The sequence below is a fragment of the Sinohyriopsis cumingii genome, unplaced genomic scaffold (assembly GCF_028554795.1).
Source record: "Sinohyriopsis cumingii isolate HCF-2022 unplaced genomic scaffold, ASM2855479v2 utg001180l, whole genome shotgun sequence".
NCBI classification, from domain to species: Eukaryota; Metazoa; Mollusca; class Bivalvia; order Unionida; family Unionidae; genus Sinohyriopsis; species Sinohyriopsis cumingii.
The window spans coordinates 727,083-744,077 of NW_028315969.1; the positions used below are offsets into that span (position 1 = coordinate 727,083).

Sequence of the window (16,995 nt, forward strand, 5' to 3'; positions counted from 1 at the left end):
TTTCAGTGCTGTGCTTAGAATAGGCTGACATATCACGAGTCAGGAAAACACATGGGTGGTATCCTGTGTCCAAAATTATTATTTTGAACAGAATATTCTGGTGACAATTGCCTCTTTTCATATGGTAAGCATTGCTGTATTTTATTTTCGTCATTTGGTCGAATTCGGTATGCATCCTTAAGTGCGCAAAAATGTTCAACAACATTGTATATTTGTCAAGTGTGTCACAAACAGCAAGTATTATCGTGTTCAAATTTACGTTGTTTTAAATTTGTAGACCCATTAAATTCATGTTGGTAATGATTAACCCTCCCTTGTGATTTTGTTTCCAGTTTACTTCTACCACAATCAAATCTATCGTTCGTACGTTTGATCGACAATGTTACTTGAAAAGAGTGTTGATCTTTTGTATTAAAAAAAACCCCGTCTAATTTGGATCAAACAATAAAACTAGAATGTATCCTATTCAACACAAAATTTAGTGACGTACACAATATGTCAAGTGGTACACGTGTTAAGCGAACGGAAACCATGTGGAATAATGTTTTTGATGATCTCCTCAATATACTGTAATTTATCCTGAAATTAAAAAAAATAAACAGTACACCGTTATGAAGAGATATTTATTCACAATTAATCTCAGCACGATTAAAAATTGAGTCTTCAGCACTATAACCTGACACCTCCACTCCCCTTTTGCCTTTATGTCGATCCCTTTATTGGTTTTGGCTTTTTTTTAGGTCGCTCTATAACTCGCACCTCACTTATAGTGAGGTAGATGTTTTTTGGACCCCAATGTGCGTGAGTTATTGAGGGAGAGGTGTGGGTGTGTGTATATATATATATATATATATATATATATATATATATATATATATATATATATATATATATATATATATATATATAGAGTGTGCAGCTATCAAGCGCCCTATGATAACACAAATTTGGATATAACTCGGTTGTGGCATGAATCCTGATATTTCATATATTCATTCGCACATGATTTTTTTTTTTTCCAAGGTATGTGAAATAGTGTATAAAAGATGTATTATCATTTAGGGAAGCGATCGTGTATCAATTCAATTTAATATGATTGTGGCATGGTTCCTGAAATTTTAAACACATGTACGTGTATTTTTCTTGTTCCCAGAATGTTATTTTTTAAGTGCGAGAAATAGTGTGTAAAATGTTTATTATCATTTGGGGAAAGATTTCATGTATGAATTTGAATAATGCAATTGAGGCATGGCTTCTTGAAGTGTTATGCCAAAATAAACTTTATCGGAAATGTTACTTATTACTGGTTTGTGGTTAGTGTCTGCCTCGGATGCGTGATGTAATGGGTTCTCTCATTTCTCTTAGGTTTTAAATGACCTTTCCTAGTAGAGTGTTAACAAATCTAACTTGGGGATTTTCTGCTCATGCTGGCTAGAATCATGCTTATATTGTGCTGCACAGGTTTTATGAGGTCCAAAACTGGACGCCTCAGAAGGGATCATTATCTGAGCTAACAATGTTCCTCTTAAAAAGGTATTTTGGCTGGTTTGTTTGAGAGTTAAACAGCAATCTTCCATTTTTCTTTTCCAAAGTCACTGTCCAGAGGACATGGGCAGTGGAAGCTTTCATCCTGAAGTGGTATTGTCTTAGTCTGATAAATCAGACCCCCAAATCTGATGGACAGTTTATTGGTCTGATGTTACCTGTTTATCAAAATACACAATTTGATGCATGCTGAGGTTTCAAGAACACACCCTTGTACAATTAGACACTTTTCAGTATTTGGTAACAGTCATATTGAGCATGAAACTCAAAATGACCACAGGACATAGGGTTGTGTCATTCCATGTGGATTTACTAGTAGTGGATTTACTAGTAGTCAGACATAGGATTTGATCTGGAAATATGGCAGTTCAAAAGACATGAGAAATGCTGGTAAGTGTCTGAAGTGTACACTGATATATTATGGACAGATTTGTCTGCAAACAATTGCTCATTTTTATGAATAGGTGCTGTCAGACCCACAATTAGTCTGTCAGTATCAGCATAAATATGTGGTTTGAGATATTGGACACGGATCGTCTGTTCACTTCTGTCTTCGCATCCATCAGGAACATCCTTCTAGTACTTTGCAAGTCATGAACTTCACTGACTATTTCCTTTAGTTAGACCCTGCCAGGACATTACCCCAGGGATCCTCACTTGCTGGTTTAATAGACAAGGACCTCGTTCACCCCAATGCAAAACGGATTAACGCTAAAGAAAAGCAATGTACTCAACCGCTAACTTAACTTTGGCACTCCAATAGCAATTTGAGACATGTTCATTAGCATAATGTATGGTCTATAATATATGTCACTATATTTTTGATTTGCCAAATTGACAAAACCACTGCCCAGATTCCTTTTTTTTCTATGTTTGTTGTAGGGTTTAATGCCATTTTTCAGCACAAGATAGGCTATACTTGGCGGCCATTATTAATGGTGGAGGAAGAGCCCGGGAAAACCCCCAGAAAGAACCACCAACCCATGAGAAGCTACTGGCAGGCTTTCTCACATACCCACATTGGCCGAATATGAGACTCGAACCCACACAGACGTCTGTGTTTGTTATTTATCAGAAAAATTTTAACTATTCAAGCAGTCGTTCTTACATAAAATTACATAAAGGTCATCTGTGTCTGTCTTACTTATACATATGGACAGTAGATACATAAGGGCTGGGAACCAGGCTAAGTGCTGGAACAATAAAACACTTCATGCATGCCCTAAAAAAAATTCAGACATCGGTAACCAGTCTATATTGTTTAAGAACAGCATAAATGGTCGTTGTTACAAGGATTAAATAAAGTTTATTGGAGTAATCCCCACTTTTGCAATTCGTAACATTGTCAAAATGCATATTTTGCCAAGACAATGTGGTTGCAGATCACATTCAGCAGGTGGTTGCACATGATTTCTATAATAAATTCAATCCATGCATTACGTTTGTGGTCATAAATGACAGGTGGTTGCTTATAGCAGAGGTCACTAATAACAGATTTTACTTAAATCAGCATGCAAATGTGACCATTTTGATTTGATTTATATCTTATTTGTGTCAGCCTTTATTTCCATTCAGTTTAGAGGATGTCTTGATGCAGGAAAACAAGCTGTATTTGGTCTTTGAATTCTTGTCGATGGATCTGAAGAGGTACATGGATACCATTCCTAGTGGCCAGTACATGGACAAGATGTTGGTTAAGGTGAGGTCAAAATTTGAAACATTGCAAGTGGTTAAAATGGTCCTTTACATTAAAACATAATATCCACTTCTTTTCAAGAGTCGAAGGAAAATATTTTGATACTGTGTTACTTGGTGTGTGTCTGTCAGTGCATTGATAATGTTTATAGCAGTTGTACGTCATTTAATTTAAACTTTCTGATCTGATTAATGACAAAAGTTCTTAAATTTTGTTTCATTCATTAACTACATATACTGGTAAGCAGTTGGGGTGGGGTGGCTTAACTTTTGCTATGCCCATCTGTCTGTAAAATGTTTGAATTCCATAGTATAACTCTCAAACCATTCAAGGCATTTCAACCCAACTTGGTAAACATGTTAAAGAAGTTGCTGGAGCTTCCTTTTGATACTAACAATTTTCTTGATTAATTTTTTTCTTCATGTTGCCAACAAAAAAGTGTTGTGTAAGTAGTATATAAATTGAGAGTATTGGACCACTTTCTGTAAGGTGTCTCCGGCCAAATCTCAACTGTTGACCAGGGGTCACTTAATATAATCTGTTTTGAGGTTTGCTGCAAGATGAAGAAATCTGTATCAAGGGGATACATTATTTGTCTCGTCTGGGCTATATATTCTGCTCTTACAAAGAAAGACAAGAAAAGAAAGCCTGTTTTAATTATTACGTGTTGCATCATGAGCGTATCTAGCTACATGCTCATGTTCATTAAACACTGCACATTAATATGAATATGTTAATGAGTGCATTGGAGTGACCTGTCGACCTTACATATAAAGTTTTATGCATGAGAAAATAGAAACATTTGCTATTATTACTGCATTGTCCCATTTAATTTATGGATATCATATGAAAATAACCAGTAATTTATCATTTTTATGGGATAACTTTTAACTTTCATCAGTTTTTATTTGGAAAAGTTTTGTGGTAACCATTGCTATAAAGTGTATATTAACTGTAGTATAATTTATGTTAGTTGGACTATTCATGGAGAATTAGAGATCACATATAACTCACCTTTTTAGGAAGAGGTAAAACTGTTTGACATACTGGTGTTGTAAAATAACCACCATATATTAAAGACCCCTCAAACACAATAATCAGCTGGTGACATGGTGAATAGAATTCTCTTTCATGATTTTCTTGGAAATTTATTTCTGTCCTAGTCATAGTGCATTGATACACTACAGGTAAATCTTATGGAATAGTGTTTGTACTGATGAATGAGCTACACTAGTTCAGTTAAGTGCAGGTATTTTCATTTGCAATCACATTATTATGATTGATTCAACTGGGGGTGATCAGAGCTGTTCAAGTTTGAGAAAGCAGTTGTAACATACTTGCATGCCATCCATTGCGCTTTTTACCCAATCATTACTTTTTTTTCACTGAATTATGTCTCATGTTTGTCTGTGTTTGTAATTTATATCATCCCTTTAATTCCACTCATCATAAAAAATTGAGAATATTCTAAGTAGAAAGACTGCTGCATATGAATAGCGTAAGAACTCCTTTGTCCATCAGAGTTATGTGCACTTTCCCAGTTTTCTATTAATAGCAACTGCATGATCCATTTCCAAGAAAACGGGTGGGTTTCTTTAGTATGAAACTTTGCCTCGTAGATTAATTAATATAGTTAGCAGACAAGTTTGTACTTTTGAAGAAAATGGCACCAGATATTACATGAAATGAACTTTTATGGATTGATTTGTGGATGAAATTTCTTAGAGCAGATGGTTCTTTTTAAACTTCAAAACATGTCCAATCAGAAAAAGGATAATTGAACACCGCTTTAGAAATTTGTAAAGAAGAATTTGAGAGTGAAGCAATACAGCTTTCAGATTGAGGACAGAATCTGTGGACTTGATCATTTGGCAAAAGTTATAGACATGTAGACTAGTTAATGTGACTGTGGAACATAAATAATTTTTCAGCATGTTTTGTGCTTATATTCTGGTTCTAATCGTGGATTTGTCCATTTCTCTCAAGTATTTTGACCTGCATATCCAGGTGAGTAGTAAAAATAAATGACATTTTTCATACAGTGTACTGAATTATGGCATAGAATATATTAGCTATGATGCCATAGCATCAACAAAGTAGGGATAATAATGCTGTTAATAGTAATATGTACATCATTGGTATCAATCTCAAAATGCACCGAGGGCCACATGAAGGCAATTTTGATGGCCCAAGTGCTGCACCACCTTTGCTATCTCTCGATACACCTTTTGACACCAATCATTTTTTGGGTCACATATTTGAGACCCCAGATGTAGATTATGTATTTTATGCTCAGATTATGCTTTATTTACCAATTAGCAAAATTTAACGTTTTCTGCATTTCTCGGGGTTGGCATGTATGGATATAGCATGTTTCTGATTAATTCTTAGTTTTCTTGGTAACATTGTTACATGTTCGACATCCCAACCCCCAGCCCTCTATCCATTGAAGGATACTCTTAATTTTTCTCGGTAACAAGCCCCTGTGGTTGCAGCTATCACTGAATCTCATCTTCGTAATATTCAGCTTCTAGTCATGTCGAAAAGGATAACAGAAGATTTAGAATTTTCTCCAGTAAAGTAATAAAATAGAGACAGTCATACATCAAATTATATTTTTATTAAGGATGCCTCCCAGTTTCTAATCTCCCATTCATATAAAAAATCTTAGAACAGGTTGTTCTGTCCCAGCTTGTATCTCATCTAAATTCAAACAGTCTTTTTAGCAATGTACAATCTGCATATCACCCTTGCCACAGTACTGAAACTACTCTTCTAAAAGTAGTTAATGACATTCTGTCTGCATTGGATAGCGGAAAGATTAGTCCTCACCCACCTTGAATTGTCTGCAGCATTTGATACAATAGACCATGATATATTACTTCACCGTCTCCAGCATGTATTTGGCATTCATGATACAGCCTTACTGTGGTTCAAGTCCTACTTGGTCAACAGGACACAAATTGTATCTGCAAATGGAATACACTCCAGCCCAGTTGATTTATGTTGTGGTGTTCCACAGGGGTCTGTTCTCTTCATTCTGTACACTAAGTCGCTCTCAAGTGTCATAGATCATCATCCAGTGTCTCACCAATTGTATGCTGATGACACTCAAATATACAAATCTAGCCATCCAACTGAAGTTGATGCTACCATCCAAGGTGTAGAGAGGTGCATTTCTGATGTGAAATCATGGATGACATGTAACAAGCTACAGATGAATAATGATAAAACTGAGGCCATCCTGATCACAAGACAAAGACTTTCTCATCCTTTACCTCAAACAATAAATATCAGCAACACCAACATTAAATTCACAATCAGGAGAAAACCTAGGTGTTACTCTGGACAGTACTCTCACATTGCACCAACATGTCATGAACATATGCAAGGCTGTTTTGTCAAGTGTATTGATGCCAAAATCGCTTTCTAGTGAAAAATTCTTCCAAATAGAACTATTTCCTCTTGGGTTCCTGATGAACTCATTTAGGAGCTGCCATATTGGTTAAGCTGCAAAGCCAAACGGAAGATAGTGGTCTGCTCAGAGTTACTTTCAGACTGTCTAGCGTTGGTGAAGAGAAAAACTTGTATACCAGCAAGTCTGTATAGGTATTGCAATATACCTTATCAAGCATTTTGTATTGCAATTTACAGGTACAGTCAAACCCACTTATCTCGACCTCGGTTATCTCGACAACCCGCTTATGTCGAGCGTTTTGGTCCGGTCCCGAAAAAATTCTTCTTTGTTATGCTATTTTTTACCTGCTTATCTCGACCTCTGTTAAGTCGATAACCCGGTTATGTCGGGCATAAGTTTCGGTCCGAAGTAACATGTGGACCCGCTTAATTCGACGAAATGCAACTTTTTAACGTCAATCTCACAGAAATTGTACAAGAAATAGTCAGCATTTGATATCCTGCCGGTAAGTTCAAAGAATTAGTTTACTGCTCGCTACCGGATGTGTTTATTCACCACCCGCGCATCTATTTATTTGCCATCTGGAATCATAATTGATACAAACTCGCATTGATGCCTGCGGGGTAAGTAGTCTACTCAACATTAACTTGCTTTAATAAATACTCTTTGTAACCCATGCTAGCGAAAGGAGTGTCATTTGCACTCACAGTCAATGTACATGTACATGTATTTTCAAAAACATTTATTGATCTTTATCTGCGAGATACTGTCATATATTAACCTGGATATAATACAATCTTGGTTATTTTGCACCTAACACCGCGTTATGCGTGAATGGCGGGTGCCTGAAAGCAATCGGTGGATGTTTCTCTCTCACTCTCTCGTTTGTGATTTTCTTTGATCCATTTTTCAATCTGATAACATATTCAAACCTCTGAGTACAACCAAACATGATTTGTTTTTCAATATTCACATCAATTATAAAAATGCGTCGTGTGTTATCTGACATAAGTGATGCACACTACAGTAATGGATGCATACGCTACATGTGATATAAGGAGTTCATAGATATATTTTTTCTTTAATAAATTACTTATGATGATAAAAAAGGAATAAATGATAACAACACCAGGTTAGTTCATTTCATTTTATTATCAATTAAGCATTTTGTTTATTTTATTGTAACATGCAGTGGGAGGGGATTCCAGTAAACACCAGCAAGAGACAGGAGTAATGCTCAAGGACATTTTTAAAATTACCGGTTTTTATGAACCCGGATATCTCGGGACCCGGTTATGTCGACGATTTTTTTACACCCCCGACGTAATCGAGATAACCGGGTTTGACTGTATATCGTTACACCCTTAATAATAATACATGTAGTAAGAATAATAATGATAATTGGTATTTGTTCAAATGTGCAGCTGCATACAAAACCCATTTTGGCCTTTTCCCATTGGTGGTTGCTATTGACTGATTTGAGTGTACTGGAAATGATTAATGCTGACTACAATGCTTAACATTGGTTTCAGGACTCCCCTTAACAAATATATTAATAAACTGCTGTGAACAGGTATTATCCCATCATTAAACAACATAGTTTCACAAATCTAAACATATAGTTGTCCTTCCAGTTGTTTTTTTTTTTGGAGAAAATTCTGAATTTGGGATATAAAAAAAACAACACAAACACCGATAATTCTGTGCAACTAGTTTCACATTGACTGTATGCTTCTTCAGGCACAAAATGTTTTGAAAGAAATGGATGATGTCTTTATCTTTTAAAAAACAATTATGTAACATCATAAATGATATGCATCATCATAACAATTTTTTTATATATGACAGGATTGAAAAGATACATGAGTCTCAAATGAAACCTGAATCAGCAAAATAATCAAATAGAGACAATCAGTCATGCATACAATTATATTTTTATAAAGGATATACAACATATCCATTCAAAAAAATATATAAATCATTTATGCAGTTATTATACTTAGTGGGTGAAATAAAAAGCAGCATGATTTTATTTTCATGTTCAGATTTTATTACATGCAAGGAAATTGTGAATTATTACAGCAATATTAACTTTACACTCATGTCAATGTCAATATTTATTGATGTGTATTGCAGTACAAGCCTGCTGTATTACAGTATATTTGAATACGCTTTTTTCCTGACAATACTCACCCATTATTATTATTATTATTATTATTATTATTTTATCAATGGATTTAGTTTACTGAAATATTCAACAAAATAAAAGGATATATGTTCTCTTCCAGAATTTCCAGGCGAGATTTCTGTATCTTGCTGACTCAAAGGCCATCATATCAATTAAATTACCAGTCTTAATAAAATTTTTTTTTTTTTTTTTTTTTTTTTTTTTTTTTTTTTTTTTTTTTTTGTTTGTGGGTACCTCGAGTGGGTCTAAAGCGCTCACCATTACTGATCACTGGATCACTGCCATCTAACCTGTCTGAAAGCTGAATTCAGATCCAGGCTCTGTAACCCAGCATTTAGTGCTCTACTGGTGTGCTAAACATTCATAGTCTCAGCTGGTACAAAGTGTTTTTAAATACAGTACAAGAGTCTGTTGCTTTTTAAAGTTTAAAGTGCTATATGTAAAAACTTGAAGCAATAATTGACGTTAAAAGACCAGAGGGGTAAATAAATCATTTTGTACATGTGCTCATTGAATTTTTTTTAAATGTTATATGTGGATTACTCTTTCTGCTCGGATTACTCTTTTTGTCCACTTGGATTACACTTTTTCCTCATCAGGGGTTGCCACATATGCTAGTGTTTAGAGCATCTGCCTTGGATGTGGGAGGTCTCTGGTTTGAACCCTGGCCGAGTCATACCAGAGACTTTGACAAATGGTACTAATATCTGCCATGCTAGGTGCTCAGCATTAAGAGGTTAGTGTTAGGACTGGTCGGCCTGGTGTCAGGATGATGTGACTGGGTGGAACATCATGCTACATGTTTGCGGTGTGATGCACCAGTCCTAGACATCACTAAAAACTGCCACACAGCAGACACCTTAGTGATGTGACTCAAATTGTTAAAGTGACAAAAATAATCCAAATCACACATACCTCTTGCCTTTTCTGTAGAAAAGGTTTTTTACAGTTCAGCTGTTATTATGAGTCCATTTCTGCTTTCTTAGTCAGGTTTTCTGGCCAAAAAAATCCCATCATCCTTCGGTAGCTCCATTCCAGTCAAGATCCTCAGTCTCAGTTTTATCTATGCTGGGGATGATAAGGATAGACTTTTGCATACTTAGAGCTATACGGTTCTGTGTGGATATGTCCAATGGGAGAAGAATGGGTTGGAAGTGTCTCTTTCTACATCATCCTTCGGTAGCTCCATTCCAGTCAAGATCCTCAGTCTCAGTTTTATTTATGCTGGGGATGATAAGGATAGACTTTTGCATACTTAGAGCTATATGGTTCTGTGTGGATATGTCCAATGGGAGAAGAATGGGTTGGAAGTGTCTCTTTCTACCTATCAAGGGTTCTGTTATGTTTCAGCATCCACCCATTCCAGGTGGATTGTCTTATCTGACGCTCATGAAAATTGAAGTTAGGGTTAATGTTATTGCTGTCTAACTCATTGTGATGAGAGCCACATTTTGACAGTCATATACTGCTTTTTTTTACCCTTTGTCTTCTGTCTTTGGTGCACCAGAGCAAAGTCATTTTTCTCTTGGGCCTAAACGTTATGGTTCAGAAAGTGTCCCAGTATGCTGTGAACTTACCATAGTGGACACTCCTTGCATAAGGTGAGTATATAATTCTTATGCCCATTTTTGACTGTCAGGACAATAGTGACAGGTAATGTATTATTGCTATTAAAATGTAGTTGGGGGTGGGGTGTAACTTAATTTTATTGATGTAATACTTAATTGTCAGTGATGGAAGAGTCTCTCCTCCCACCCCACTCTGATGTCTCACACATAATCTGGGCCTAAATAAAGAAAATGGTTACTGCATGTGGGCCTTTAATATGGAGTTCAGACTGGGGCTCTCTTATGGAACTTTCCATCTTGTGATAGGATAGAATTTTTTATTTTGGACAAGTGCAATTATGTCTTGGAAAAGGTAAGCAAGGCAATAGTGTATTACCGGTACATCGTGAAAATTAGTTCACCATTCCCACTCCACCCCACCCCCCAACTACGTTGTATCAGCTGTTGATTGAAGCATGGTACTTGCTTATATTGAACACTTTTTACTAAACATGCAGATGCAGCAAAACATTGTTTTTAATTTTTAGGTTATTGCCATGAATGACTACTTTGTAATTAGGTTATTCATGCTATTTGTCATTTCCTTGACTCATGTTACACATCCATGAATGTTTTTCAGAGTTATACCTACCAGATCTGTCAGGGCATATTATTCTGTCACCAGAGAAGGACACTTCACCGTGATCTGAAACCCCAAAATCTTTTAATAGATAATAAGGGTGTAATAAAACTAGCTGACTTTGGTCTGGCCAGAGCATTTGGTATCCCAGTCCGAGTCTACACTCATGAGGTAAAATGCTTTTTAATTACCTTAACATTGATACATGTGTGCAGCCTTAATTTTTGTCAAGGCACTGCCTTGGTGGAAGATCAACATACCAATCATTTTGTTGTCCATATACTTGTTTGTTCGTATTTCCATTCATATAAAGATTGTTCTACTTGTCAGAGCGTTTACTTTTCTTTTATTTCAGTACCATTTTATTTTACTGTCTTTGGATTTCAAAATGTATATAGCTTTAATAGGGATTGGGTCAACATGCAGGCTATGGCCATCTTGTCTATTCAGATAATGTCACACCTGCAAAAAATAATTAAGAGCACATTATGGTTATGGAAATTATAAGGAAGCAAAGTTTGGTGACAAAAATACTGTCCCTTATGACATAATAATAATGTTATTAAAGGTGGACTGATTCTTTCATACTCTAACATGAAATCAAAGATTTTCTTTCTAGAATGAAAATTAATGACTCACATTAATGACTCACCAGGAAAAGGTTGGTGAGATACAGGTATTTGTTTTCTGCCAAAGTAATCATTGTCCATGTTGAGCTTCATTGCTAAGTTTTAGAAACTCGGATGCAGTAGTATATATAGCATACTTTCAGCCTAAAGTGAGATCTTCTGTTCATTTGCTCCTTTCCATCCTTACGTTTAAGTCCATGGTTGAGACACTGTTCCCTTGTTTTTTGTTTCATACTGTATAAAGCTTTTTAAATAATTTTTTTCTTCATCTTTTAAATTTAATGTCCACATGATATTTTAATATTTCTGCAAAGTCTGTTGATTTCCTACCATTAAAGAGAAATGTTGACGGCATTTTATATGGAAATTGAGCACACAAATCCAGTTATCAAAAACTTGGTCTTCTACTTTCATGTTTTATCTTTATTTTAGGTGGTAACATTGTGGTACAGAGCTCCTGAAATTCTCCTAGGATCTCAGCGCTACTCAACACCTGTTGATATCTGGAGTATAGGATGTATTTTTGCTGAAATGGTCACAAAGAGACCTCTTTTCCATGGCGACTCTGAAATTGACCAGTTATTCCGGATATTCAGGTATAATTCCGTTGACATCTGATCTTTTGCCCAAAAAGTTATATGTATCTTTAGTGGAAAATGTGAACTGCCAAGCTCCACCTATCTACCACCAATTGTAAGTCAGTCATTTCTGTTTGAAACTCCAGTTAACTGGTAACTGATTTCGTGCTAGGTTCTGCAGTAAATATACCTGCAGAGCTAACTCAGAGTCGGTATGACCACTTGTGGTTAAGAAGATAAGTTATTTCTTTATCATCATATAACATGAACAAATTTTTCACATTGTTTTCATTTTGCTATCTTTTAAATTATTTAAAGGAAATTTTTCACACCCAAAACAATACATGCTAATGAAGTGATACATTTTAAAAGAACAATAATCCATTGTAGGTCCAACCCCCGAAATACATTAGGATCTCTATTGATTTATTTTTTTAAACCTGATTATGCACAGTAGAAATACTTATGTTGATAATGATTTGTCGGAGATTGTTTCATGATTTGACAGTTCAGAAAGTGTGCATATTTTGCTCTATCCCCATATATTGATCCTTGGCAGAATCACTGCTGGTCCATTTTTTTTCCACAAAAGTGTGCCATGTTTTCCCTGACAACATATAAAGATAAAATGTATGTTTTGAACATGCTTAACATGGCTTTCAATGTCTGGGTCTAAATCAGAATCAGCAAGAATAAGCATGAATGCAGGAAATGGATATGGAAATGCTAGAAAATGTATGCAAAACATAAAGGCAGAAATGGGCATATCACAATGTACTAAATGATGTTGGGGTGTTGAAGATGTAGCTGTTTTCAGGGAAGTGCCAGCATGGCCTAAAAAGAAATAATTGTATGGGGTCATATTGAAAATGGATATCTTGGCTCTCATTCTGTGGATTCATTCATCATGTTCATTTCTTCTTCAGATGTATTACCTGATCATAAAATTCAACTACCTTGCAAACCATCCCTCCCAAGCTAAGAAGAATGTTGCCACAACTTCTTTGGCTTGTTTTGGTGGCACTCTACAGTTTTGTATTTTGCATAGGTTTTGAATTTTAAAGAAAAGAATTTCTCCAATTGTTCACTGGTTATATTGACTATTAAAAAAGACCTTGTATATCTTAGATATTGTTCAGTGAAACTTTAATTCCCTTTATTTTGTTGCACAATTGATGGGTGTAACAGACCTGCCAACCCTTACAATTTTGGTATGAAAGCAAAAACTAAAAAAAAATGAACATTGGCAAAAAATTTAGAAAATTTGTTCATCCATGTTTTATTTGGATCCAGGTCTTGTATTAGAATTAGTGAAATTTGTCAGGGAACCAGATTAATTTTACAGCAGCACCTCAGGCACTTTAAACTGCATCTAGTTGTTCATGCGAATTGTCTGCATGATCAAACTGTTGATGGTGTCGAGCAAGCGTTGCAATTTTAATATGAAAGGGAAAATATTCTTCTTGAAAAGTGTTAATAATAAACACAGAAGAATAAAAAGAAATATTCAGATTCTTTTGAATAAAAGCAGGAAGGGACACAATTAGTTTATTGGACATCATGAGTCAATTTGAGTATGACTTGTGGGAGATATGATTGCCGTTGTCATGTGAAATGGAAAAATAATTTCCAAGAAGTACGTCAAGTTGAGAGATAGCAGCAAGCCATTGAGCTGCATAGGATTTGGAACTAGAGTTTGTGCAACTGCACTAATGGTACATAAAGTCTACGCATACTTGACAAACTTTTTAGTTGAACATAATGTTTATCTTTGCTGCATGTTTTGAATTCCAAACTTTTAGCTACAATTTTCAGCTTTACAATAGCAGTTTATGATACTTTTTTTTTTCTCCTTACTGTCTAATATTGGTTATAGAGTATACAGCTTGGCCTTACTCCAGATGTGCACCTTTCAAAAAACTGCTAACTCCTTTTGGTCATTTTCACTTCCTGGACTTCAGAGGTAAATTGTTTTTAAAAAAAAGAACCGATAACTTTTTTTACTTTTTATATCTTTGGTATTTCATCCATTGCACTTTCAGAAACTGGAATTGTCTGGTTGGGCAAAGTTCTTTTTTCCTATTTTAATAGGTGCTAAAGATAGTGTACTTTAGACTAATTCAGGCCGAATTTTTTTTAGCACGAGGGAGCAGCTGTTTTAGTTAGCTGTGTGCTCAGATCATGTACAATTTCCATAAGTACAATATCCAAAGAAATGTCAGCCAAATTACATCAAAGTAGCATAGAGATATGCCAGCATTCTCTTCACTGTGCACGTTTCAAATGCAAACACCTTACATACGTCACTGTCTCAAAAGTACATTATAACTGGTGAGCACCCCCTTTATGAACAAAAGAACTACAAAATTGTCTGCTTGGTGTGAGAAGTCAAACGAGTGGTCTGCTCTTAGATAGAGGACTTTGTGTCAGAGCCTGTAAATCAACAGTCACTTCTTTGGCTCATGTCTGGCCAGCATGATCATACAAAAGAACCTACATATGCCTACCACTTTGACCACTTTTGACCAGTTTTAAGGATCTTTCACAGGGACTGAAATTTTATGCATTCAACACTTAATGCAACTGGAAATTCAAGTCATCTTGTGAATATTCCAATCACTGACCCAACTGAGTGCCGAACCAGGGCTGACTAGTGTTTCTCTTTAATGAAAACAGTGTTCTGTAAAGAATAAGGCAGACTTTGTTTATGGATAGTTGATTCTTTCTGCTGAAAGTTTGTTTTCCATTTGTTTGATCAAGGTGAAACAAGTGCTTTTCTGTCACACACCATTATGAATAAATTCCAACCAGAAGGAGAGCTGGCTGATCATCAGATGTAATTACAATTGGTATAGAAGGGTCACAGAATAAGTTCTGGAAAACAACCTTTCACATGATTGAATTTTTGTTCATTAGTATCAACTTTTATATTTCTGTGCTGGTTAAAATTCAGAGTCTGTTCTAGGAATGAACAACTTTTTTTAATACTTCACTGACTGGTTAGTTGATTTTTAGAGATTTTCAATCCCTGCTTGAGCCCTACATGGAAGTATATACCATCAAATTTTCTTTCTCTTCTAAATATAATTTAATTATCTTCATAGTTAGAGTTATCTTCATAGTTATTTCAATTGCCTAACTTCATTGAACAATAAACTAATTTGTGCCATCTTCATTGCCTGCCCTTTTCATCTCACTACTTGACATTGTTTATAAGGTTTATTGAGTAAACGTTTTACAGTCTTTGTAATCATGGTTTCTCATATAGCTAGAGCCCCACTATTAACCAGTGCCAAAACCAGAGCACATCAGTACTAAAGATACTACTGGACCAGTACTGATTATGATCATTCCCTTGATATCCAGCACTGGACTTGGGCATCTTAAGATGCAGACAAGGTCCAGCATGCAGTCACACCAGTTCCAGCCACAATGTTGTCGTAGATGCCCGGTGTAACCAGTACAGAATTTGGTTAACCACTCTTCCACAGTATCCAGTATAAACCCATGAATCCTTTGCGGACCAGCACTGGACAGGTCCCGCTCTATCACAGCCCAGTACTGGCTATGGCGACTTCCCATTCCTTGACGCCTGGAACTCATCTCAGAATTCTGTCACCACTTGCTCAGACATTGGTCTCTTACAGAAATGTGTGTGCGTGATTTGGAATTTTAATGTAGCTTTAACAATTTTCAGTCATATTACAATGTCTGCAATATGGCAGTTATAGTGATGTCGAGCACTGTGGTATCATGCTGCAGACATGTAGCATGATGACACACCCAGTCACATCCTTACACCAGGCTGACCAGTCCTAACAGTAACCTCTTAATGCTGAATGCCCAGCGAGGCAGCTGTTAATACCACTTTTCTAAGTCTTTGGTATGACTTGACTGGGTTTCGAATCTGCGACCTTCCACATCTAAGGCAGATGCTCCAATTGCTAGACCGGGGGACCGAGTGGTCTAAAGCGCTCCCCATTAGGGTTCACTGCCATCTCACCTCTGTCTGCGTGGGTTCGAGTCTCGGATTCAGCCATTGTAGGTATGTGAGAAAGCTTGCCAGTAGCTTCTCGTGGGTCGGTAGTTCTTTCAGGGGTTTTCCTGGGTTCTTCCATCACCATTAATACTGGCCACCATGTATAGCCTATCGTGCGCTGAAAAATGGCGTTAAACTCTACAACACCAACACCAACTGCTAGACCACCAGAGCGGTCTTACAGAATTCTGGTCATGCATCCAAGTTCTCTCAATGAATAGATTTTTGGCAGAATGATGATGCCAAGATTGGTTTTCAGTACCATTACTGAGATTTTTGCACTTAGCTGAAATTACATTTTGGTTTGAATCTCAGCCCCTGGGTGTTCACAAGAATTATAGACAGAGTTGTGTAATTTTTCAGAAACCACCTCCATGTCCATGATATTGAACTATTTGGATGACATTCACCAAAATCATGCAGGACATGAAATTCGCTTATTTCCCATCTGATCTCTTTTCATCCTAGCATTACATTCACCTCATCATGGTTCAGAACCTTGATTTGGGTCTTTCTCTCTCAGGAATTTATGTGCCTTGAAGATCATCTTGGAGAATAGAATAGAATTTCAACTTAAGAATTTTTTCAGCACTCCAAATTTTAATGGTTTTCCTGAGGTAGAAGCAGAGGGCTGTTGATAATATACATTGAAAATTGGTGTTATGCTTTCTTGTAATTTCTCTTTAATTTGCCTTATCTAACATCTTTAGTTTTT

General features: G+C 36.1%; 1 protein-coding gene across 3 annotated transcripts in view; it reads left to right on the forward strand.

The window, feature by feature from the left end:
- The window catches only part of LOC149772743 (cyclin-dependent kinase 1-like), a 37,218-nt gene that overhangs the window by 12,060 nt on the left and 8,163 nt on the right, over positions 1-16,995 (forward strand). For all 3 annotated transcript variants that reach the window (XM_089947373.1, XM_089947371.1, XM_089947370.1), the window contains exons 4-6: positions 3,121-3,244; positions 11,035-11,205; positions 12,096-12,259. In XM_089947373.1, the coding sequence (XP_089803499.1) occupies positions 3,121-3,244; positions 11,035-11,205; positions 12,096-12,259 (459 nt within the window). The remainder of the gene's footprint in view (positions 1-3,120; positions 3,245-11,034; positions 11,206-12,095; positions 12,260-16,995) is intronic.